Consider the following 26,698-nt stretch of genomic DNA (forward strand, 5'->3'; position numbering starts at 1 on the left):
AACTCCGGCTTCAGGCTGCTGGTGAAGCCGCTGCCATGGTTACAGGAGCTGAAAAACCAATAGCGGACAGAAATTTCACACGACAGAGCTTGAACGCAAATTAAAGACATACCATCAGCTGCAGAAAAATGCACTATAGCTGGCATGCTATCTGTGACGGTTGTTGCTATGGCTACCATGCACTTGGTATAGCCACTGGATATCTCAATTGTAATTTGCAAATTTACGTAACCAGTGTGCAAAGATGGTTACATGGATGGTTAAATGGATACATTTCTCAGAACAAGGGAGATAACTTGGATCACTTTGATATTTGATGCATTTATAGTCACATCCGTAAATACAGGGACCAGCATGAGGACTGTCAAGATAGCCTACATGTGTCTGTTGTGTGGATGGTTTCCACAGTCTAACACCCCAGTAGATTGTTTCACTCTTCATGTTCTACCTTTTGTAGCAAAATCTCCCATAATGCTTTGAGAGCTACTGTTGGATGCATTGAGTGAGGTTGTGGGCTACAATCACATTAAAACGGGTTTCTGTGATAGAAATGAAAAATTTAAAACACAATGGAAACACATCAAGATCTGGATATACTGTACTAGTTATGTGTAAGAATATATGGAAGTATATTCATGACAGATAAATATGTGTAAAATAGGTTTAACCTGATGCACCTGCAGCTGCACCTGTATGCATCTGTCCCATTCAACCCACTCCACTGTCCATGCATCACATCTCTTTCTCCAGTACCCATCTACAACTTCCCCATCCCCCTGTGGGGAGGTGCACAGTGGCTTTATCTTCTGTAAAAATATTTTGATCCCAATTCTTTTTTTGTTGTTATTAAAATCATTAAATCAACACTGTTTCCTTCTTCTGTAACACTGACTTCAGTTTTCAAAGTAAAAGCCTATGTTCCAAGCTTGCAGGGCTGCATTTCTGGCTAAGCTGCGCTCTAATCCAGCATTAGCCTGCTTGGCTGGCGCTCTCCTCTAACAAGAGCACATTCCTCATCCCCTAAAGAACATCACAATCATGCATTCAGCAAGCATATATCTATAGCTCGCATGCTCTCCTCTCTTGTCTCCCGCTCTCTTCCCTCCTATCTGGCTGTGATGAATGACACCCATCACAGGGCGGGTAACTAAGTATTCTCCATTAATCTGAGTGGAGCGAAGCTGCTGTCACTGCCGGGAACGTGTCCAGCTCCCGAGACCCCTATGACTCTCTCACACCCAGCGAAACCCACCCACCTAACATGCACCAAGTCAGGCAGACAGGCGAGAGAGGCAGCCGGGCCACCAGCCAGAGCAGTGCTGGTGTCGCTATGGCAACGGGCATAGTGACAGAGGGCTCCATGCTTATGTAATTAGGCGGTTAGAGGAAATTGGAAAAAAAAGAGGCAATCACAGTTCATTTTGAAACACTGCAAGACGTGTTGAGTATGAGTAGGGAATTTTTATGAGCGTCCAAATGTGCTCTTAATGTATCCAGAGATTCATCTGGATTTATTTGGACAATAAAAAATATATTCAGTAATTTCCTCGTGTACTGTTTTGTTTTTGCTGGTGTCTGTGGTGGAATGCACACTTACTCTGCCAGCTCCTCCAGGCTCCTGTACACATCATCCTCATTCAGAGCTGTGTCCTCCGATGGAAAGGGCCTGGTGCACAGAGAGACAGAGAGAGAGAGAGAGAGAGGAGGAGAGAGAGGGCACAGAATACTTTAGTGTCCCAGGTAGAAAAATACCCAGTGGAAAACTGTGTGTTCCATCTGTCAGGTTGTCACTCATAGCTCCAGTAAACTTCTGCGGCACAATGGTGGTGATGCATTCAACAGTCGACTCCATCAGTCACGGACAACATTGTCAAAACACATCGGCACACTGCAGCTGACTGATAAAAAAAGAAAGTAAAAAAAAAAGAAAGAAGCAGACGACGCTGCTGCTATATCCCCACATTACACTTTCTCTCGAATTCAGGATGTAAACCCGGTTCCTTCACGGAGACAGAGGACCTAGGTGTCTGATAAATCCTCTCGCGGGGTTTGAGAAGCTTTCAGGACCTTCATGGACGACACAACTCAACGTGACATATACGTTTAGAGCAGCATTTTTTTCAACAGCAAATGGGCCTTCTTTACTTTATCACTTATTGTTATAAAATGTATGACTATAAGACATTATGATCCATCCTATCACCTCTTATTAGATTTCTCATTTGCAATAAACACAACCACTACTTCTTGGAAGTCCCAGAGCATAAAAACGAATGACTAATCAATTAGCCCATAAAAAAGGGGATTTATTTCTAATCTTTTAAAAAAAAATCTCCTTTCACCAAACATTATCACTGAGTGCATGATATGGCCTCTATCGGCCTGCCGTGTTTGTAACGCTTTATTTTTTCTCTCACAAGAACTGATTGCTACAAATTATAGCCTATTAGCTTAATGCCGTGCACAATTGAAGCCCATTAAAATCACTGAGGTCGTGATCAGCGCTAATCATCAACCATGCTAACGATACTGAAACGGAAATAGCCTGTATAATGGAAATTAATCCTGAGTGCGCCTTGTAAACAGCTAACCTGCAGCTGTCAAGATGCTAAGATGTTTTACATGAAAAGAATAAGAAGAAAGAAGACTTGAACATTTCTCATGACAAATATCCAGATGCATCACTAGGATATTTTTGTATGTGTGTGTGTATGTGCGTGTTGTGACCCTGGATGCAACGTGCTGCTTTTACCATACTCTCCTCAAACAATAAATCCCACAAGGCGCAGCAGCAGCCAGCAGCAGTTTCTGCTATGGTAAACAGCCCTGCAAGACTGACCTTGACTCCCACTGTATAATGCAACTACTGAACACATGATTTGTTTTCCTGCTGTCAAAGAGCCACTGGACACAAACACACACGCACACACAAACATATAACTCTACAGTACCATTACTCAAAAACAGAGATGGAGGACGGAGAGGGCAGGAAGGTCTGAGGTTCTTAGGGAAACCAAGATGGAGGCTGCACCTATCTCTGAATGTTACACAGCAATTACAAAACATTGTGCTGTGTGTTATACTAAAAAGAATGGCATTAAGACACTTTTTTTTATAAACCTAATCTGTCTCTGTCTGTGATCAATGGAAATACAAACCAACTTTAGACCTGCATGTTTGTTTTCCTACACCACATCCTGCACAGTTATATCTATGTGAAATTATTCATCCATTAAATGTATCACTTATCCTTGAAGGGTGGAGACAATCCCTGTTGACAATGGGCGAGAGGCAGGGCACAGTCAATCACAGAGCTGATATGTAGAGATAAACAAACAGTCATGCTCACATTCACGTTATTAACCTACATTCCCTTGTATTGGAAGCCAGAACCTTTTGTCTTTGTGTTATAGTATCACCTCAACATGTTAGAAGTGGTCAGCCATTACAAAACCTTATAGTCGTACTCCAGGGGACATCACTGAACTTATTTTCTTTTCTTTATTAGGATCTCCATTAACACCCGCAGCAGCATCGGCTATTCTTCCTGGGGTCCGACATACACACAACACACACACAACATTCACACTTCCACATAAGGAATATACATTTATACATAACAAGAACAACAAAGGCTCCCTAATAATGAACAAACCACAGACCACAGAAAAAAAACAAAAAACAAAACATAAATAATCACTGACTGTCTGAAGTGACTGCAACGATGCACTTCAACTACTCATACACATATTTCCACTCCAAGAAAAAGGGTACAACCACAACTGTAAGCCAGCCCTCTTTATAAACTCAATATGTTAAATCATACTTTATTAAATTCTAAGAGATACTGTTTTAACAGCAATTTAAACCGATCTTCGTTACTTTCATGAGCAATATGAACTGGTAGAGAGTTCCAGGCAATGCTTCATACCTAACCTCTGCTTGGCTCCTCAGACACTCTGAGTGAGGCCTGGAGAGGGGGCCTATGTGGGACTATGTCTCCCCCAGAGACACTCAACTCTGGGTGTTTCAAGTCACAGCTGAAGGTCTCTCTTTTTTTTTTTATTGCTCCACTTATTATGTACGGTACATTGATTTGTGGTTTTCTTCTTACTGGGCTGTGCCTCCTGATGCAATTTCTTTATTCATTTGCTCTTTAAACATTGAAGTCTTTCTGTTACCTAGGTGATAGGAGTTTTACCTGGCACATAAAGGAGAATAAGCCCTGACCACAAAAAAATACCTCTGCTCACCAAAAATCTCACCACAGTAGCCAAACCAGTCACATTTTGGGGAATCCTGAGGATGTGTGGAATGCATAACAAATCAATTCAATTCAACCAGCGACACTGCCCATTGTGCAAAGTGGAATGTGCCACATTCAAAAACGTCTATTCAGCAAGAAAAGCCTCTGCTTCCATGCCTGCAGGAGCTGACATGTGCAAGAACTGAGCACGAGATCTGCCAAGTGATCCACAACTACTTCCAAAGAAATCATTTTTAATCACACCAGATGAAGACTGAACCAACACTGTGTTTTTTCAATGGTGAAAGTCGACACAGTTGCAAACAACTTGCATGAAAACTGACATTTTTTTCTTTCATTTATCTTTTCCAATTATGTTTGTTTTTTTGTAAATATACAGTTTTTTTTAAATAAAAAAAACACTTTCACTGTGGAGAGTAGGCCCACCCTGTCGATTTATTATGTTATCATGTGTGTGTGCGTGGGTAGCCCTACCTATATAAATGCATACAAATGTAAAGATTATTTAGTGCAAACATGTTGTACTAGGAGATAGAATTTAAAAAGGTTAATATTTAGGGGGTTTCCCATGTCTTCATTTACAGCAGTTATGTAAGGTGCAGTTGTGTTATAAGGTTATAAGGTCAGATATGTCAGCATTAAGGGGGAGTTAATTGCGGGGATAAAACAGTCAAACATTTCAGGTGTGTACTGGTTTGTTTGTGTGAAGCTGTGTGTATCTGTGAGACACTAGAACTTGGTTTTGTTTTAATTAAAGCAGTGGTCACGGTGAAGAGTCATCCCTCTGGTTAATGAACGCACAGCCTGGTAGTCAAAGGTCAGCTTGTCACCCTCAGCCACACACACACACAAACATGCAAGCTCTCCCACAAACTCCAAACTGATTCACTTACTCCGCTAATTCTTTTTTTGTCTGTGTACCAGTAGTGTAACTTCATTAAAACCTCTATATTTTAAAGACCTCATTACAAGTATTGTTATTAACACAACACGAAAACTGCCTGGTCGGATTTATGTTAGTTTCTCACAGCGTTATGAGCAGAAGCACGGGGCGGGGGGTGTTTCCTCCGGAGCGCAATAACACACCCGCAACTGATGGCCCCCTCCAATGAAATGTGCATTATATTATAAGTTATTAATGGAGTCCCGCAGGGCAAAATTTAATTACATAGTAGTTTGTGGAGATGTGCGCCGGTATCTATCACTGCTTTGTTGTTTTGCGGAGCCAAGCATTGTCCAATGCTGCCGTTTTCATTTCTCCTCAATGATGCAACCAGGTGTAATTGAACTATGCTCTAATGCTGCTAATTTCATCAGACCTCCTCAGATGAGACGTCTCCTGGCTATTCAGTGCTGCTCCGCTGTCTTTCCTGCAAGCGTGTTACTTCATGTAGTTCAGCGTGGTGAATCACTGTGGTAAGTTGTTAGACTTGACAAAGTTTTTTGGAAGTAATCAGTTTCCTGTTCAGAGAAACTCTACTTGTTGTTGCTGTTCCCTCCTGATCTGGTGGAACAGTCAGTATAGAATTGTGATGCTTTTCTATGTTGTCTGGATTATTTTGGTGAAATTTACAATGAGAGGGAAATCTGCAATGTGCGATTACATTGTTCAGCATTACGATGTGACTTTAAATAGCGCATTCATACCAAGGCAACTCAATGTGCTTTACATAAAGACAAATACTGAGTTGAACTTACACAGTTCACGTCTTGTGCAAACTATACATGCAGGGCTGCGTCTGATAAGACAAATGCTGACATGATTTGAGTTTCTGGAGGCTCATGTTGAGGTTACAGACACTGATCAGATTTGCCTGTGCAATGTTATAATTATCCCATCTCATCAGTACAGTACAGCTTATCTGGTACATTATTGATATTTTCTTTCCTCAAAAAACAGAATAAGAATTAGAACAGCATTGGAATAATAATAAGATTCATTTCCAGAGCAGAAACAATTATGTTTACAGCAGCAGTCAATAACATTTTTTTTCCGGAAACAAATGGAAAATGTCAATAAACAGAATAATTTTCCTGACATGAAACACTGAGTGAAGCTGAATCAGTCATCAGTCATTTCCTCCGTCTTCCTCTTTCCTCCTATCAGGCAACAATAAAAAAATATTCTCAGAGAGACAAACACTTTATATTCAGCTGGTGGATTTACATAATATATTATAACAGGAAATTCCTGTTGAAATCACTGAGAAGAGTTTGAGTAACTTTAAATTATTTTGGCCTGAGACCAAAGTAATGACTGTCGTGCACAACGTTGAAACTTTTGCTGCACTTTATATTGTTTGTGTATCTTTTCTTCTGAGTAACTGTTCAATTTATGGATCAGTGATTTCCCTGAGAAGTCGTCTAGAATATAAAGAAGGTGTTCGGTCGACAGACTTCCAGTGAATTCATTCCAATTAACTGTCAAGTAATTACCTTAACCTTGACTTTTTAGTTTAAAAATTTATCACCACACAAGCATAAAATGAAAGAAAGAGATCTCAACAATGAAGAGAATCGTCACTAGGAATTAAATTAAACGTGTCTTTGGGAGAAATTGTTATTTTTTCTTGTAATTTCAGCCCATTTACATACAGTAGTCCTTTCACAGGGACAGAGGAAATTAATTGGAAACCATAACAAAAAGCATCAAATGTTTTGTTGCTCTGCTGTGTGGGGTGAGGCAGCTTTCAGTGGGACACAAGGGACCGGGCGGTGGTATTGTGTGTGGCTTATTGTCATCACTCTGTGTTATTGCATTGTGTCGTTTAGTCATTTCCTGTTGGACAGGGCACAAATAAATTCAAGCTACATAATCTAAGAGTTTATTTTTTGAATAAAGGTTTAAAGTTTGTTTTGTGAACATCTGACAGTCTTCACACCTTCAACAACCTCCCCTTCCTGTCTTACTGCGCTGCCTTTTCCACATTCACTTCATCATTAACCCGTAAACCCCACTCTGCTTGTGACCATGTCAAATTTCACATAAAGCCAGTGCTGGTGTAAAGGGAACTGCCGGCACACGTGTGCTGCACAAAGCCGCAGTGAGCCGGTCCCATTGATCAACTATTGTCCAACAGCAACAACAACAGTGTAGAGTCGTTAGGTGTGAACGCAGCTCACATGGTCAGCGGTGGAGGCAGTTTCATGTCCCAGGGCTCGGCTTTGTTTCTGCAGGGGTCGATAAATCGCTGGAGCTCGAGCAAGCCAGTGCACTTATTGTACCACGCCTGTCTATAAACCCCCCCCCTTCCTCCTTTAACCCTGGCTCTGCAGTTTCACTCCACAGACACACACTGCATGGAGCGTGTGTGTGTGTGTGTGTGTGTGCTAATTAGGCTAACATATGAGCTGGTGCTTTTTTTTTTCTCTGCATGTATAAGTTATTTTCACAACATTTACGTGTGAAATTGGCACGGGCGATGCATTCAGGTGGCGTGAGTTAAAATGAGGAGTGGATGTGCAATGCAATAACCAGACACTAATGTGTGTGAGGTAATTCGATGGCATGAGGAGCAGAGCTGAGTCTTTATAGGGTGAGGGAAGCGAGGGAGGTGCAAATGGTGATTCTAACACTGTCCTATTCCTGGTGTGCAATGACACCTCGTATATTTATTTTGACCCTGTGTCAAGTACAAAAAAATGACTAAATGTATGCACTCAGGTTGTACTGTATGTGTATTTATTATAGGGAAGAGTACCCTTCAAATCTGTAATGTTTTTTAACAAGGCACAAAATAATAAAAGGTAAGAGTGAAATGATAAGTCAGTCAATCAATAACTTAGTTGAACCAGGGGAGAAAAAAAACCTGCAATTATCTTTTAAGCAATTCATGGTTGCATTGTGTTTGGATGAGAAATATCTAACATGTTCTGGCTGAAGCGTCTGCCTTTCCCATATCTTATGTTAAAATGTTGTCTGGTTAATTAAGAGCGGCAGTGGCTCAGGAAGTAGAGCAGGTCGTTTTTTTTTTTTTTTTACCTCCTGTCTTAAAAAATAATGCAAAGCAACGTGCTGTTCTGTACAGAGGAATGAAAATATGTAATCGTTTGCCATCACATTTAAAGAATAAGGCATATAAAATGCTTTCAACATCAAAATAAATGATTATTTCTATGATTTTGTTTTGCATCTAAAACCTCATTTTATAATTTTAATCTTGTCCTGTCGCTGTCATAGTGTCCTTGGGCAAGACACCTTACCCACCTTGCCTCGTGTGAATGTGTATGAATAATCATGGTCGGAGGGGGCCGTTTGGCGCACATTGGCAGCCACGCTTCCGTCAGTCTGCCCCATTAATTTATTTCACACAACTTGTGGTTGTTATTTTCAGTAATGTAAAAGAGGAAATCTCCAACAAATACGACCAACCTGGTGGCTGGCTGCACCACATACAGTTGGCATCATTATAAGGCAGCCATCTCTAACTTTTGCTATCAAAATTCATTCCTTTCCCTCAGTTAAGTTAGCATGCAAACCAGCCAGCCCCGGCCTTGTCACACTGTCTGTTTACTCTCTGATACTGAGTCACTATAACCTTCAGTTTACCCTGAAGTGGTGGTGGGTGTATTGTAACCTCGTGTCTCACAATGATGGCTGAGGCTCTCGCCAAGACTGGTAAGAAAACAGCTGTTAATGTGAATGCTGGCGATGTACAGTAGCAAGAGCAAAACTCACATAACACCTTGAATTAATCTGGTATATTCACACGTACAGGCCTGACTCATAATGATCCTCACAACTAGACGTACTCCTTCATGAAAAGACTCATTCATGACCATTACACAAAATCACATTAAAGCATAACAAGGCAGTGTAAAAGATGTGTTTTTGAAGAAGAAAAATTCCTGGTAAAGGGAAGTACTGTGTATATGAGAGTGTATGAACGGCGGATTACAAAGACTGTTTTATCATCTAAACCCTCAGCAAACTTTCTCCTCATCTGCTGCCTGTCTTGATGCTGAGCTGAGGAGGTCAGTCGCACTCCCTGACCCTGATCCCCAGAGCCCACGACACACACACACTCACACACACACACACACACTCACACACCAGGGATCAGTGATGAAGTGGGGCACCGAAGCGTGAATGGGTTGAAGGTTAGAGCGGGGTTAGCTGAGGACAGTGAAGATAAGAAGTAGGAAGGAGCAGAATAACAGGACAGAGGATGACGCAGGCTTATACTGTAGATAAGCTGGGGGAGATACAAGGTCAGCCGCTAGGACACACAAAGAGATGGGAACATTAGGCCTTGTACAAAGAGGATTTAGGGTTTTCTACAAAGAGAGAAAAACTGTGACCAACTTTTGGTTTTGAGTGACAGTCTTGGCAGAGATACAGTAGAGAGACGTGGATGCCAATTCAGTTAGAGACCAAATCAAATGAAAACTTAATTTAAAATATAATCAGATATGCAACGATCTCAGGACAGAAACCTAGTCATAAAAATCAACTCTTTCTCTAGAGCTTTGACTGCTGGTCAATCCGAGCATCTTTTTTATGGATTTTCCTGAACCAATGTATGCAGAGGACAGAAATAGAAGCCCTGAATTAAGTGTGAAATGTTCCATGTTGAAAAGAAAAAGCAGCTGAGGGGAAGATGATCTTAAGTTTTGATCAACCCCATTGGAATCATTTAAAATCTAACTGTAAAAATGTAAAAAAAATGTAAAAAAAATAATTAAAAGAGGCTCACTACGCCCTGCAGAACGTCCCTTCTTGGAGAATACACAGAGATAAATGATTGCCTGCATATTGTTTACTCTGTGTGCAGATGAGCATGAAAATGTGTGTCTGTGTGCCGATACAAAGCTTTAACTTCTGAGCAGAACTGGGATGCTGACACAGTGACAGAGAGGTGAACTGTAGAGGCCTGATTACAGAGAACAGACATCAAAGTCCAGATCAATGGGCTTCAACAGAACGTCAATGGACATGCCTGTGGCAGTGTTGCCCGGAGATTTAACAGAGAGAGGAACTCTCCAGTCGTTCAAAGCTCAATGGACGGCCTGATGGGGTATCTGTGCTTAAGTGAATTGAAACCATGGGGTTATTGTCTGGGCGTCAGGAACTCACCCTGAGGAACTGAGGCTGGAAAAGACATTTTAAACCACTTTCTAAAACTGTCAAGTCAAACAGAAGGCAGACAGTTGATGCATAATATTAATCTACCTTATTTTAAATACGGCTGAATTCAAAGCTGCATGTTGCAGTTTATTGCTTAGAAGTGACCAATGATCAAGACAATAGGGTCGACCTATGATATGTCTTTCATGATAGTAAACAATATACTGAAAGTCAGTGAAGAAGCACAGTCGTGTCTTCTTACTAACTGATCTGAACTGGCTCTTTCTTCTACTTCTACGTTTCTACTCAGAAAAGACAATTGGCTTGGACTCAGAGAACTTCTTCCAAAACTCACCTCAAGAGTCAAAGCTCTCATTACTATGACTTGGCTCTAATTCCTGCCTGACCCAGAACGCAATCAGGAATCAAAGATCTTCCACCGGCTCAGGATCTCAGCTTGAAGAGTAACTTCACGCATTTGGCTTCTTTATTTATTTATTTATTTTTAAATCAACTATAGAATTTTCTTGTTGTTTTATCTCGATTTCATTTAGGTGTCTCTCACTTTGGCATGGTTAGCTTAAAAACATTTTGCAACTGTGCTATTACACCACCGTGTCAATGTGCAAGTAGACCTGGAGGACTTGTGCATTCTGTCTGTATGATATACTGTACCAGTTACATGCGTGATATGATGTGCGTGTGAATGCGTTATTGCTGTTGTCAGGTCTGTTCACAGTTGACAGGAGATGTGAAGGGAGACAGAGGAGGTCTGACAAGTCCTCGGACCTTTGAATGTAGCTGACCTTGCCCTTAGCAGTGTTACTAAGAAACGGGTGCAGAGACCCTTTAAAAAGGCCAACTAGGGTCACTGAACATCCATGCTGTGTAACTGCTATGCTTAATAGTACCGCCCTGTTCGTGTTAAATCATACAGTACATGGCCTCGGACCTTGTCACGTATTTGTCATGTGCCCCCGTGCGGATCTGTGAGAGGCAGCTGACTACTGAAAGGTCCATTAAGCACGGTTTGATTCTGAATATGCACTACCGCTGATACCAGTGAGAATCAACACCTAATTTTCATCCAGACATGTACATGGTTGACTCCACCTCTAACCCACAGTACTGGCTGGAGAAATGCAATTGTGTAGTGATCCTGCAGCATGAAATAAAGGGAAATAAGTGTGGAACATCCAGCAGGGTAACAGATTGTTGGTATGCCTACCTCTGGTACCCCCTGGGGCCAAATGATCTACAGTATATAAATATAATATAATTTAATATACATAATAAAATTCATGTGCCAAGAGTGGTTTTAGCATTTGATTAGTGAACACAATAGGGCAATAAAAAAATCATGGCAAAAGGCAGAGAGGGCAACACTTTTTCAAATTGAAGCATTACCCGTTTGTTGAGACTGAAACTCTTAATTCTTAATCTGGGAAACAGCAGCTGACAAACACAATCTCAGCACATTAGCTCCGCTGGAGCTTTTGATCGTATCAACTGATCTTCCTCAGCAGATGGAGTTGTGATATGTGTGTGCGATACAATCGCAGCCTTTGCAGCTACTGAGTGGACCTCATACAGCTGTTGTTCACAGCTGCAGACACAGTGCAGACTTTTAAGTTTTATATTAAAAAAAAAAAAATTTTTTGTGGTGTGACTGATCATCTGCAACTAATTATGGAGATAGCGATGGAGAGTTAAGATCACGTTGGTCTAGATAACAGAACTATGAAACTCCTATGTTGACACGTTCCCCTCGGAGAATGAGGTCAGTGTACAGTTTAACAACCTTAATCAATGCTTCCTCCTGAAGGCCAGGAATCAAATGACCTGACTTAATAAAGTCAGGGTTCATTGATCCCATAAGGTTTGAGACTTATTTCCTTCCCCAGCAGGGTTAGAGGTCAGTGTAACCTCAAGAGCTGGAAGGTATTCAAACTTTTGCTCAAGGACATGTCCACAGTCGACTGCCTGTCCTCCAATTAAAAGCACATACCTCAGATATCTATATTCCTTTGTGATAGAACAAGATTTTTACCCATTTTGATTCTGTCCCAAAATTTGAGAATATGAAGCTCAGATACAGTAATAGTTCATTGTTTGATATTCTGATTCTTGAATCTTTAGGAGCCCGGGATCAGAAAAGAAGTCCGATTTACACTGAAGTCAAAGGAGAATTGATTCTGACACCTCACAGCAAAATGTCCACGGTGGACAGGCAGTGAATTGACCAGCAGTCAGCAGGTTGTGTGTTGTCTTTATTAATGACATGGGACCTGTTATCTCTTGTTCTCTCTCTCTCTCTCTCTCTTCCACTCTCCCTCTCTTTCTCCTCCTTTCATTTCCTGGCATGGCTTCTAATGGGAGCGCTCCATCAACTCATTACTCAGATGGATAAAATGACTTTTTATGTGGCGCCGGTGAGCCACGAAGCTGCAAGCAGATTGAGCAAATGAAGAGAAATCAGAGGCCCATTCCAGGCCTGATAAAGCAGTGTGACGGATTTTCTCTGCCTCACCATTATGTGAGAGAAATGACTGCATACAATGAAGTATTCTGACTGTGAAGTATAGTGTCTATGATGTACTGCTGCATTCCTGCATAAACAGTGTACTGCAGTACTGTTTGAGTGACAGACGGAAATGTGTTGTGGATTAGTTTGTGCCCCAGAAGATAACAGTGGCTAAAAGCTGCGACTGATTGCTTAAAAATGTAAATTGACTTTTAAATGAGCAGCAGATGTTAATGGCCCCCTCAATTTTAATACAGGCCGACAAGTAAATGTGGAATACATTCATCCAAATGCTTCCTCCGACACCAATACTCTTGAGTGCAGTTGCTGTTCAAATGATAAATGATAAGGGTTACCAACGACACACGTACCTGATGCCTTTGATTTGTGCAATGCTGTGGTGGGAGATCCTCGACAGAGCGGAGATGACCTGAAACACAGAAAAAAGACTGTTGACTGTTTGTTACATGGAATGAACAGCTACATTTGTTCCAACTCGTTTAAGACCACTTCCAACTCCGCTTGACGAATTATGAGCACAATAATCAGTCAACACTGGGACTGTTACCACCTTGTAACTGCAGTGAACTAAAGACAGTCTCATCAGAAAGAGGTTCACACAGCCAAGGATTCATAAGGAACCAAATCTATCTATCTATCTATCTATCTATCTATCTATCTATCTATCTATCTATCTATCTATCTCCCTGCTTTCTTTCCTTCCATTTACCCTGTGTCTTTTTACTTCTTTCTTTCTATCCCCCTATCTCTCTCTCTCTTTTCTCATTTCTTTCTACCCCTCTCTATACCTCTTTCTATCTATCCATCCCCATCTTTCTTTCTTTCTACCCCTCTCTGTCTTTCTTTTCTTTCTTTCTTTCATTCAGCATTTCTTCAGCAATGGCATTCAGCTGCTTTCAGCATTCACACGCATTTACTTCAGGAAATGCTATCTTTTTCTAGTTTATTTTTCAATTTGCTTAATTTATCAACTTAATTTCTATTTTATTCTACCTCTCTCTCTCATGCTGTGTTATTTTGTGTTAACTCTCCAGAGAAAAAAACAAACAAATTGATGGAACCAATGCCAAATGTAACAAAAGCAAATAAAGATATACAAAAGCGTTGCACTGTCAAGAGTCAATTATCAACAAAAAGTGAAGTAGTTAATGGCAACAATAAACTCTAAGTGAAGGCAGAAGTGATGAATGTCACACAGGAGTCATTAACAAGCTTCAGCACATCTGCTGCCAGGTGAAAGACAAGATGTTCAACAGCCACTGTTCTCTGTGGGCGATCATCCAACATCACCTGCATGTCTCTTAGCAACCCCCCTCTCAGTTGTATGCAGCACCACACAGGACTGTGTGTAAACATAATGCAGGCCACCTTGTTAATGGTGGCATCCGCAAACATGTGGTGCACAGTCACGCAGGGGTGAGCACTGCTGTGATTTGTTCACACACTCTGACCAATTGCACCATTTCCCTTATTTGACACAGTGCCTTGTTTTCTGTGTGCGCTAATCTTCATACTTTCCCCTCCTCATTTTTTTTCCTTTTTGTTTAGAACAACAAGGTTAAATGTGTGGCTGCATTTAAGCTGATTTATCACGGGCTGTGAGTCACACGCAAGTGAGCTTATGGCTGAGGACTACAGATGGTGAGCTTGCTGGGTCTACAGAGGCTAGTTCAGGAAAATGAGGAAACCACCACCCCAAAAAACACACACACACACACACACACACACACACACAACAAAATACAAACCCCGTCTCCTACGCCTCATTACCCACTCCTGGGTGTATTTCCGCCTGCAACACCGTGGCAGTGCCAGATGCCTCCTCGACAGGGAGGAGAAAATTGTTATCTCAACCTCTCCTCCTCGGCAGGTGTGTCATCTGCAGCCTCTCATCAAACTCCCTCTTCTCTAAACGCACAATGCAGCTTGTCAGCGCTCGTGGTATTTAAAATTCAAGAAGAGGCCTCCCGCTAATGGCTGGTGTGAAGAGGAGACCACCACTTTAGGACCCTGGAGTTATGCTCAAGTGGTGTTGACCAAAACCTCTCACTCTCTCTCTCTATTCAAGTTATCCTCATGTTTAACATTATTTTGTGGAGAGGCAGGGTGTGTGTGTGTGTGTGCAATGCATCATAATGCATCATAATCATTTACATCTAACTACTCTATGGGGGGAGATCTTGACGTTGCTACCACCAGGCAGGGTGATAAGGGGTTATTTCTCTGTGTTGCTAAAGACCCGTGTAATAGGCATGTTCATGCTTAATGGTTCCAGTATGAGCCTAGTCTACCATTACACACCTACTTAACATATAGTCTAACCGCACTCTTCAGGCAGGGACAAAAAAGAAAGGGCAGACAAAGAGAAGTTAAAAAAAGAAGAGGAGAGAGGAGAAGAATGGGCTGCTAATTCAGCTCTGTGTGTCTGTTTAGTCAGCGGTTAGGGTGTTTAATAAATCACTGTAGATAAAGCCTTTGTGCTGCTGGGTGGCACGCTGCCCACCTGGCCATGCTGTAGGGAGGGACCACATATGGCACACTGTCCCAGCGTCATTATTAGCTCAATTATTTTGGTCTTATTAACTCCATTGTCTTTGTAGAAGGGTAGCAGATGAGATTATTTGACCGGAAAACATGAGAAAAAGCCGCCATGAAAACAGAACTGAGATTGATAGAGACACAGATTCAGTATTTAGTAGCGATCCATATTTAATGCGGGCTGGTGTGATCAGCTGTGGTCCGATCTGGATGAACACAGCTGGCTCCAGACAGGTTTGTCCAGGTTCAAGGAATCGGGGAAGGGGAGCTGCTGGCTCGGAGCCAGACAGAGAGGGTCACAGCAGGTCCCAGGCCTGGCTCGGCCTGGGGAGACGAGACGTGAGAGTGCCAGCGCTGCTCGTGCTATAGCGTGACTTTCACACAACTTGGCGTAAAGTCTGTTAATATTAAATCTCTAGTTTCCTTAACATTAAGCAGTTTGTTCTGTTTTTTGAAGTTCTTGTTGGCTTCACACGCCATAATGTGCAAAATATGTCTCTGCAGTGGCAGTCCGTGACTCCCTCTGGCTTTGGTAAGAAATGCTAATTTGCAATCTGTTTTCAGGGCGGCTGAAGATGTCAAGAAATTCTTCTCACATTAGGATGAGTGCAGAAAATGACAGCTGCTGTTTAGAGCTCCACTGTCACTGTTACTGACACAGTAGATATTAATACAGGACAGAGTTACTGAAAATTCCTGTATTTTACATTTTTCCTGTATTTTGCAAGAAGAAGATGTATTTGTCACAAGAGAGGCCCTGAGCCTCTCCTCTGATTTGGTTGACTGTTTTCTGACTTACTGGATAAAAATACAGCTGACTTGAAGTAAAGACAGAAAAACCAAATCCTGCCAGGTTGGATTTTGGTTCCAGGTGGGCGGGGCTTGAGTGGGACTGCTCTGTTATAACATCACAAGGTTACAGAAGTCCAGCATGTTTCTGAATACAGGCTGTGTGCATTTCTCTGTGGTCTGAGTGCTTTATAAATACAGCACCTTGAACTACTACTGCTTCATAATCAACAGACACTTTTATTCTGTGACCTTTTCATGAAACACTCCAACAAAAAACTCGAAGTAGGCCTTGAACTCTGAGTGATCCTCGATAGATGAAATATTCAGTCAAGTGTCTCCTTAAAATTGAGTTTTGGAGCTGACGTCCTGTATCTGCAAGGCCACTCCTCTTATTCTGCCACCATGGCTCAAAGGTGGCTCATCTTGCCTGATTGTGATTGTGCGTTCCTCTCTGTGCCCGTGTTTCTGTTTCCCTGTGTGCCTCTAACACACCCTCTTCTGATCCTTTGGTTCAGTCAAAGCCTTTGAGTCTCTACACATTATTAATTTCCCTCTCATCTGGTACTCCCCGGGGGGTCTTAACTCTGCGCCTAGCCAGAGAATAAAGCCTCTTTCACCCCTCTAGGAAAATGCAAAAGACAAGTCACACGATAGAGAGAAAGCTTATAGGTTTCTTAAGCCCCAAACCAATATCTTACCTTAATTACCACCTCACAGCCCCTGGCAACCCCTTACCCACATCTGACCCTCCCTGTCAGTCAGGAGAGTGGAACTGAAGACACATGTTCTGGCAGACAGCCTCACTGATGCATGCAGTTTTCAGCCTGTGACTGACACGCAACATTTACAGTCCATTATACGTTTGTAGTCGTGTGTGTGTGTCTGTATGTGTGTGTCACAGAGGGCAGCGGGAGCAGAGATAAGGATTGCATCCATGGATTAAGTGCGAGGCAAAGCCAAGTGTTTGCAAACACACGTCTCCCCTGGCAACCAGGGCTTGGCTGAATATGCATGGTCATCAGTTACAAATCAAATCAAACCTGCAGCCATATGTGATTAAAGCGCAGGAGGGCGGGGCTGTGATCTGATTAAGATGTGAAAATGGCCACACGAGGACTATTGACAGCCAATAATAAAACACAGCCAGCCCGCTGACTCTCTTCTTACAATCCGATGCGGTCGTGGCAGGATTCTACCTCGCAACCGCAAATCAGTGCACGTGTTAGAAGTCATGCAACAAAGAGGCAGAATTAATGAAAAATTCATCACATTATTATTATTATGTCTTTTCCCCCCATTTCTCTCTCTGGGCTCCAACTCCCTGGTAGTGTGATATATTTATGAAGTATTCACACTTTGATAGGACAGCATTCCTCTGCTTGTGCCAGTCTGCCAAAGTGGTATAGGCACGAGGCAAAAGGGGCATGGAGTGGGAGAGCTGAGAACAGATGGCTGAGAGGGAACCCTGCGTGCCCAACATCAATAATAGACAGACAGAGGAGGGACGGCTGAGCCCGTCCTTGTGTGTGTGTGTGTGTGTGTGTGTCTCTGTGTGTGTCCTGCTGTCCCACTGCCTCCGGGAGTTCCTGCCTTTTTACAAACCTCCTCTTATTCTGTCTTTTTTTTTTGGACTGAATCTTTTTTCTCTCTTTCACAGTTTCTTTCCTGCGCTATGAACAATTCGCACAGCAGAATGTTCTGCATCATTTAATCCTCAGACCTCACATGCCATGAAGCAACGATGCTCTGTCTGCTGAGGTTAACAAACATGCACACAACCTTTAACACCAACAGACATTTCATTCAGACCTAAAATATACAGGGTCCTCCAAAACAGCTGCTTAATCGCTTAATGTGTGTATCCAGGACTGCTGCTGCTAAATGATAAGCATAATAAAGGAGACAAACAGTTAAAAGTACAAATAAATAAATTTGAATGCATCAATATAAGGGAACAGACTGGTTAACTTGGCCAGCAGCCAGCTATTAAACATACAGAGTCAATCGGATAAACACACTTGTCATGACAAACAACAGTCCACAGTCTTAGACACAAAGAGGGACTGAAATATGCTGGATGTAGATACATGCAAAATGTAAATCTGAGTAAGCAAGCAAAATAAAAGTTTAACAAACACTATAAAAAGGATTAAGCAGAAAATGCACTTCTTTCGTCCTGAATAAAATTGTGTCTCTATGGGCTTCTCTCTGCACCTTGTCCATGACACCTTGCAGCAAAGTGCATGAATGGCTATGATTAGTCTCCGAGCATCAGCTCATGTTTTAAAGTTGCTGAATGCTATCAGGAGCCGGGGCCCCGTGCAAAACCCTGATCCTCCGCTCAGATTGGCACCTGCCACGCTGCACTAAATCCCCTCAAAGACGCCGCGTCCAGCTGCTTGATTACAGAGGATTTCACTGCGTATGTCCAAGCACAGAAAGCCTCTGGGTTGGCCCCAGGGCCAGTGAGAGTGCGGCGGCCGCTGCTGACCCAAAGACCCCATTTACCACCAGTGCCAAGCACAATGGCTGTAAGCCTTCAGGCGGCACCGAGCCCACACACACACACACAGAAACACAAAATGTACAGAGTTACTATGTCGCTGACTGAAAATGTGGGTTAGCTTAACATGATGCAGATAACGCTAAAGGTTTTTAAGCCTTTTTTGGAGAAGTTGGGCAGATTTCCATGCGTCTCCTACCACCGTCAATATGAATTATTGATGTGAATATGTGCCTGCAAATCAATCTGGGAGCTTATTTAGCTTTAGGACCTTGCTCATTGATTGGATCTGAACCTGTGCTGCTTGAAGTGGAAAAGGCCAACTGTGGCTAATATGTGCAAACACCTGCCAATACGCTGCAGCCGTATCCATGACCTGTCCCATTTCACGCTGAATCACCAAACACGGGCCTGCTCACTTATGTGTGACTGCTCCTGTGTGTCACAAGGTGCCTGTACACACACACACGTACACACACACGCTCAAAGATGGATTATATTCACATGTGCTGAGCATGAGTGCATGTTCTCTTACACACATGTGCACACAGATCAATGGTGCTCCAGCCCATACAGCCTGCAGTACTGGTTCAGACACCAGTCCTGGTAGAGACGGGGCTTAAAGGAGGTTGATCCGGGGGGGCTGAGGTTCTGATAAGCCAATAGAGATGAGAGGAAAATGAGGAGGACGAGTCTGCAGAGGGGACACTGACTGGAGCAGCTAATTTAATGTGATGACATAAAGTTTGCTAAACTTGTCCAAAGACTTTCTCACTCTAAGTTCTTCTGACATGTCTGGAACGCCCTCAAACTAAAGTATCTTATTAGTGTGTAATGTGCTAGAGAACAGAGTCAAAACCACTAAAAATGTATCTCATTCTTAATCGTTTCTGACTGCGATTTAAAATGTAGAACAGCAGGAGATGCCATGGATTAAGTTGCTTTTGCGTGCAGCTCTGCTTTTCACCATTAACCGAGATAACGTGTTGGTTGAAAAGGTGAAAAGCTTGATGCCCGAGTAGCTTCGTAACAGAGGAGCGAATGTGTCCTTAACTGTGTGAACCATGCAGCATTAATCACCCCTCCTTTTATAAGCCAGCCTGAATCAAACAACAATAGCGCAGCAGCTCAACAGCCACTGATCACTTGTAATTGTTGTGCTTACAGCTCTATCTGTTGCAAAGCCAGGCCATTCATAATGAATGAGGGGGCGATGTGATGAGAGGATCGCAGCAGTGTTTGGGCTCGGGGCTGTGTTGAGTTGAGTGGGGGTGGGGGTGGGGGTGGGGGGAGGTTTGGGGAGTGGGGGGGTGGTGTGAAGAACTCAGGCATGTGGTGACTCAGCAGCAGCAGTCGGACAAAGCTCCTTCTACTCCAGAGCTGTGCTGAGCAGGCACAAAGTCAAGTTCTCTGTGGGGCAACTGTTGCAGTAAGACAAGATGTGGCTGCTTTTAGCTGCTTTTGGCTTTGAAACCAGTGATAAGTCTTTTATACTTTAAAGTCCCATATGTTAATGTTTTGTTTGAAGTATTGATCCATAATGAAAATCAAAACCATCTCAATGCAGTTCTATGCCTTTTTATCAAAAAGGCATGGAAATTTCCCAATATGAGACCTCTAAGAGGAATGTCAGATATCTGTCGGCTCCAGATTCTTGAACATGAAACTCAGCTGCTTTTCTCTGTTTTGATCATTTGATTCAGATCTGTTGCAGGTTGTTAAAGGTATATTTATTTTACTGCTAAAGAGTGCAGAACAAAATTATGCAGGTTATACACTGCCCGTCCAAAAAAAAAAGTCACCTCCTGGATTTAACTAAACTAATTCTAATCTTCTAATCTTTCTTTTCCTTGATGTTTTTAGCCTCTGTGAGGCACTTTGTGTTGCTTTTAGCATGAAAGGTGCCATATAAATAAATAAAATTTGAATTTGAATTTAATAGGTCAGAGCCTCCCATTGGATAATTACTGCATGGATTATGATGTTTCAGCTGGCAGCAACTTATTTAAAACGGACTGATGCAGTCAGTAGCTTCTCATTTCTTCAACAACCATGACAGAAGACATGTGGTTGTGGAAAAGATGTTCATCTGTTTCAGACGGGTCAAATGATTGGCATGCATCAAGCAAATAAAACATCCAATGAGATTGCTGAGACTAAAATTGGGTTAAGAACTGTCCAACACATTATTAAAAACTGGAAGGAGAGTGGAGAACCATCATTTTCAAGGAAGAAATGTGGTCTAATGTGACCACAGAGTCAGACCTTCACCACATTGAGAATCGTTGAAAAATTAAAGCAACTCTGGACGGAAATATATGTTGACGAAATATTAGAGTGCGTGACTTTTTTTTGGACGGGCAATGTATAATACAGTATAGGTGTGTTTGAATTTCTGCAGTATGAATACCAAGAACACAGCGAGAATGTGTGCGTTTGTGTCTATGTGTGCTTGTGCAATCTCCCCCAGGATGACAAAATCATTTCCTGAAGTTTCTCGAGGTGAGAGTTCAATTAAAGGTCGATATGAGGTGAGGAAATGAACCCTGTTTCCCCTGTCGCATTTTAGTCTGTCTCCTGCAGACACATGGAGCCTGACCTGCTGATACAGGGAAGCTGCAGTGAGTACCACAGGACAACTCTGAAGTCACTAAACCATGCATGATGGCTGCATTTATAGTACATGTGCGTAACAGCTGTTTCAGAACACAGTGGCTGCCGACAAACAAACAGTCCAAACAAGTGGTGCAGATCCACCCGCTGCTCCCTGTCCATGAACCCTGAGGCCAAAAGGGAGCCGCCGTCTTTCACCAAAAGCACAGAGGCAGAACACAGTGCATGAAATTATCCCACAATGAGCTGAGAATGAAACTGTGATTGGAAGCGAGAGCGGAGCCAATACAAGAAAAAAAACAAAAAAAAACAACAACAATAACAAACAAGTGAAATTCATCTGAACGGCAGAGTTTCATTACAAAGCCATCGCACGGGGCGGATTATCAGTTCTTTGGTCTTTGGCTGCACGTTACCCCCGCCGTTTGAAATGAGCCCAGATCAGACGTGCAATCTGTCCTCTGCTGCTTCTCCAACAAAACAGCAGGTCAGTTCCTTGCACTCATTACTCATGATCTCAACACACTGCTGAGAAAGATCACACCGCTCCTCCAAGTGCTGAAAGGCCTCCCCGAAAACAAAAATAAAGGAGGAAATGAGAAGACGAAGTCGATGTGTCGAGCGTGTTTGTCTGGGTCTGGGTGCGTGTTACAGTTGGCCCAGTTTTTTTTTGCCTTCTCCCCAAACATGTGTTTGACATTTGCATGCTAGAATGACTATACCTCCTGCCGTGATGAAAATTTCTCAAGTGTCATGCCATGTTTCAAAAGCTTTCATCAACGGTCTGTGGGCTACATGAGCCGTCCAACCTACTGGACGATCACCGATGTTTCAATCGGTGGCACGTGCAGAGGCGCGTACAGGGCAATCACTGACTAAATGTGTCATTAAGAAAAATGCTTTAATGTCAGTCATGCTTAAGTTCGGCCTTGGAAATACTAACAGCTGTAAGAAACAGACTGAGGCGGTTTTGTGCAGTCAAGCAAAGTGTGTCAATTCACTCTGAATCACATACAAAATCTGAGCAACTAGAATCCAAAATCTTTCTAATGTGGTTTGGTTCTGTATGGCTCTGAGAGGAAACCTGGATCTGAGGATCAGATTAGCCCGGCTATACATCGACAGGCTGCTATTATGGGCTGATAAGAGGTCAGAGACACATCGGCACGTACTGTATGGAGGCAGATATGTAAAACTAAGAACTTGCAGGGGAATCAAATGGAGCCATAAATGCGAAGAGGCATCTTCCTTCACAAAGAACAACTCATGCAGATGGGTCTGAGGCAGTTATATCCATGTGCGTGCGTGCGTCATGCATGTGTTGCTGCTCGTGTGCATCCGTGTCCTGACAAAGAAGTATTTGTGCTAATCTGTGAGCACGCCTTACATCATGTCTGTGTCTGAATTTCCTGATGTTGCAGCTTTTTTTTTCTTTTCTTTTTTTTCTTTTGGCTTGTCAGACCTATAATCTGTTTTGTCTGTTTGCTCACTGTTTGCCGTGCAGTTCCGGTCAGGTTACCACACAACAACTGCGTGGCTCAAATCTCAAACAGCAAACAGCTGCTCTACTTCAGCCACGTCCATTAGTTACTTCAGTCTTTTTCTCTCCATTCTTCAGCTGCGGTGGGTCAGCGCTGACAGAAAACGGCTGTTAGCGCAGGCAGAGCTAAATCATGACTATGCAGTTCTAACACATCTTTCTTTAGACATTCATCCTCCTTAATGTGAATGTGTCAACATATTTGGCAGTATTGTAATTCCAGTCAATCCCTCACATAGCAGTTTTATTACAAAGAGATTTGTAAAATATTAAACATGCATTTTAAAGTTCCAACATTGTATAAACGGTAGATTTACATGTTTGTTGTGGTTGTAAAATGGCAAGGCAAGGTAATTTTATTTGTGTAACCCATTTTCACAAACCATTTGTCTCAAAGGGATTTATATCATCATGACAACATCCTCTGCCCTTGGACACTCACATTGAGGAAAAACTGGGTCTAGTAATAGTTTGAAAACGTCACTACTCACTCCACAGACAAATGCACATAACCTGTATTTAGACTGAGCCTTAAATCCAGCCGTCAGGACTTCTGTAACCCTGTGATGTCACAACAAAGCAATCATCTCTCTCAACCACGCCCCTAGTCCCGCCCACTTGAACCCATCATCCAACTCTTATTTTGATTTCTAAGTGTGTTAACTAAAATCTGCTGCACTTATACTCAATCACTCATAAAACAGTCTCAGTTAAATGAAAGTGAAGGGCTGTAGTTTGGTTTCATCCACAATGTGCCTTTTTGTTTGCTTCTTTCATTTCCAACATACTGTTTTCTGGAAACACGCAGCCTTGTCCGCATGTGACTATTCCATCCCTGGTGATGTGGAACACAAAGTAAGCAGATCATTAGCCGAACATATGTTGCGTCAGTCCAGACAACAACAGCAGAAGAAGGAAAACATTAAAAATGGGCCTGAAAACGCTGGTGTCTGCAATAGTCATTTTGACATTTTAACAGCATTTTCAGTTTTATCCGGCCTAGTACATCAGAGATGATCCCTGACACAAAGCTGCTGGGGGCGTGTGGTGACACAAGGGTTTAAGGCTCTGAAGCAGGTTGTGGTGATAAGGGCAAACTGGGGATCATGGGAGGAAACGGGATTTCCCATGATGTGTCTGGGCCTGGGATGATGAGCCCAGGACTTCCACTAGTTCTTATCACACACACAGACACCTAAGCCAGCATGTGTGTGTGTGTCTGTGTGTCTGTGTGTGAGACTTGGACGCATGATGGTCCAGTACATGTCAGTGTGACAGAGAGCAGTGAGAAAATGAATGGGATTAGACCAACATGAGTAATCCAGCTGGCCGGTGGGGGGGGGGTGTGCCCACACCCCTCTGCTGGAGGAGATAAGGAGGTTGGGGACGGAGGGTGTAAACCCCTGCACCATGCACCCATCTGAATCTGGTATTTATGAAAAGGGAACTTCAATTATTCCACACATAAAAGCCAGTTTTCCTGTTATGATGTAATCACAAGTCAACTCTCGCTGGGTTTAGGGACAACAAAGGTATTACAAAACACTTAGATTATACACACAGGGCAGTTAATTTGCAAGATATGGGTGTTTACCGGAGACGGAAGAGCTTTAAAAATATTGCATTATGGGAAATGTAGGATCAAGCATGTCTGAAGTTTGGAGACAGTCTGCACCTTTTCACTATATTAGCAGTCCAGTCAGCTTTATTAAGTCAGAAGCCTATGAGAGAACTGTTTCAAGTCAGATAAACACTGTATGTATAAAATATAATAATATGAAATACTAAAATAGTCTCTTAAAGCCCCATGTGTTTATAGTGGGATATGCTGTTTTAGTGGTGATCAATTCTTCTCTCAGTAATGTATTTCTAATCATAGTCAAAGCAGTCACATGACTCTTTCACTTCAGATATATCACCTTGAATCCAGTGTAATGCATGTACTAAAAAAATCAATGCAATAGTTCCTGTGTTTTCACTAGAGCTTGCATTTTTTACCTTTATTGTGGGACGGTATCTGTGGCCTTATGATATACTGCACGTCTGATTTGCTGTTGTTTTTTTTTACTTTTTTTATATTGCTCACATCTGTCTTATATATTATTACTGGACTGCATACACTGTACTGGGCGGTTGGACATGTTGAGTGTACAATAGCAAAAACCTCTAGCTCGTATTCATAAGCAACCACATGAGCACAGTCACAAGAGAAAATGTCTTATTCAACTCAGTAGATGTTTTATTACCATTTCTGACATTTCACTAGAGATCAAAATTAGACTGACCAAGATGATTTTGACAGGGGAAAATAACATTCCCCTAAACATTTTCCTTTTCACATGCCCACAGCAGCCACTCGTGCACAATTACACTCCAAATTCTTCAAAGTGCCTCCAGAGTGTGCAGCTTATTGGTGTATTTTTTTTATACACAAGTGGACAATTTGCCCTTGTGTGACTGCGCTGCGAGTCCCGCTCTGCTCAGAGAAGTTGTATTTCTGGAAGACGAATCCTACAGCGACCCAGTGGTGCTTTATATTCCAACTGGCTGCAGCTCAGTACAGAGATACACATGATTTTTTTTTTCTTCCCCTCTCTGCTTCCCTTCAACTGTGCCAATATTCCCCTTTCTCTAAAACCCTTATCACACACCACAATGTTTACCCAGTGGGAGAGATGCATGTAGCCGGGGCTACCTTTATATTCACCTCATAGCAAGTCAAGCGGGAGCTATTCATAGCCACTTCAGGGAGGGGATAAGCTGGGAACTCTGGCATCCAAAACATGAAGAAAATTTTAGTAGAATAAAGCCTTTATTCCAAAGCGTATATCTAGACGCTGCAACAATAGAGCTTTAGCTCTGGTATACATAAGGGACAATGTTGTAAATACAGTTCTTCCTTTCACATGTTCACATGATACAAAAGCTAATTTTCCCCCAGACTTATGTAAGTACGTCGGTCAAACATGATCACACAGAGGTAAAACAAGGGCTGTGTGAGGAGAAAAAAAAAACGAGAGCAGGAGGAACAAGAAAGGAAAGAAACTTGAGATAGTTCAGTGTGATAGATGTCTTTAGTCGAGCAGTGACACAAGTGCAGCCCTGCTACCTAGAGGGCTCGTCTGGTTGGCCGCCAGGATGTTTCCATGGGAGCAGCGCAAGTGACAACTGAACAAAGGGCTTCCATTACAGGCCCTGTCCTCTTCGCTCTGCTACTATTAAGACCCTGTCGGTGGGACGCTGCTGACAGATGAAGAGGAGCACCAGGCAACGGGGACCAATCTGAACTACCAGGGTAGATTCCACTCAACTGCTGCACCTAAACGTCCAAATAATATCACAACAAAAACAAGTTCAGTCGAGGAACGTGCGTAATTTTCTTTTTATATTTTACGATTGCTATTTATCACTGCTGCTTTAAACTGTTCCACTCACACACATATGCCCCCAGTTTATTAGATAGGCCTATAATTTCAGAGTCTCCTCTCATCTGCAGATGCTTATGCTTAGAGATATTTTACTGTTTTACCCCCTGCACAGTGTTCACAGCTGGTAGAGTTTAGTATAAAATCTATACATATAGTAAATATGCCTCATGAGATAAAACTCTTCAGGTTAAAATCTCACATCTGGTTTGCCGAAAAATATAGAAGCATATCTTTTCAATCAACGCTTCACATATTCACAAAGTCCCTACCATTTGCTAAATTGGAAGCTCTTTCATTGGAACTTAATTATCATGAATCATGCTGTATTACAGAGCTGAGAACATAATAATAATCCTTCAAACTTTAATGACTCGCTGGTAGAGGGGGATTCTAGCAACGTGGAGC

The 26,698-nt window shown here is 42.3% G+C and overlaps 1 protein-coding gene across 1 annotated transcript in view; it reads right to left on the bottom strand.

Annotated features, from left to right (window-relative positions):
- The window catches only part of vav2 (vav 2 guanine nucleotide exchange factor), a 195,639-nt gene that overhangs the window by 42,938 nt on the left and 126,003 nt on the right, over window positions 1–26,698 (bottom strand). The window contains exons 3-4 of the mRNA XM_083984091.1: window positions 13,230–13,288; window positions 1,598–1,666 (exon numbers count right to left, since the gene is read on the bottom strand). Coding sequence (XP_083840217.1) covers window positions 1,598–1,666; window positions 13,230–13,288 — 128 coding nt within the window. The remainder of the gene's footprint in view (window positions 1–1,597; window positions 1,667–13,229; window positions 13,289–26,698) is intronic.

The sequence above is a fragment of the Trachurus trachurus genome, assembly GCF_905171665.1.
Source record: "Trachurus trachurus genome assembly, chromosome: 12".
Lineage (NCBI taxonomy): Eukaryota > Metazoa > Chordata > Actinopteri > Carangiformes > Carangidae > Trachurus > Trachurus trachurus.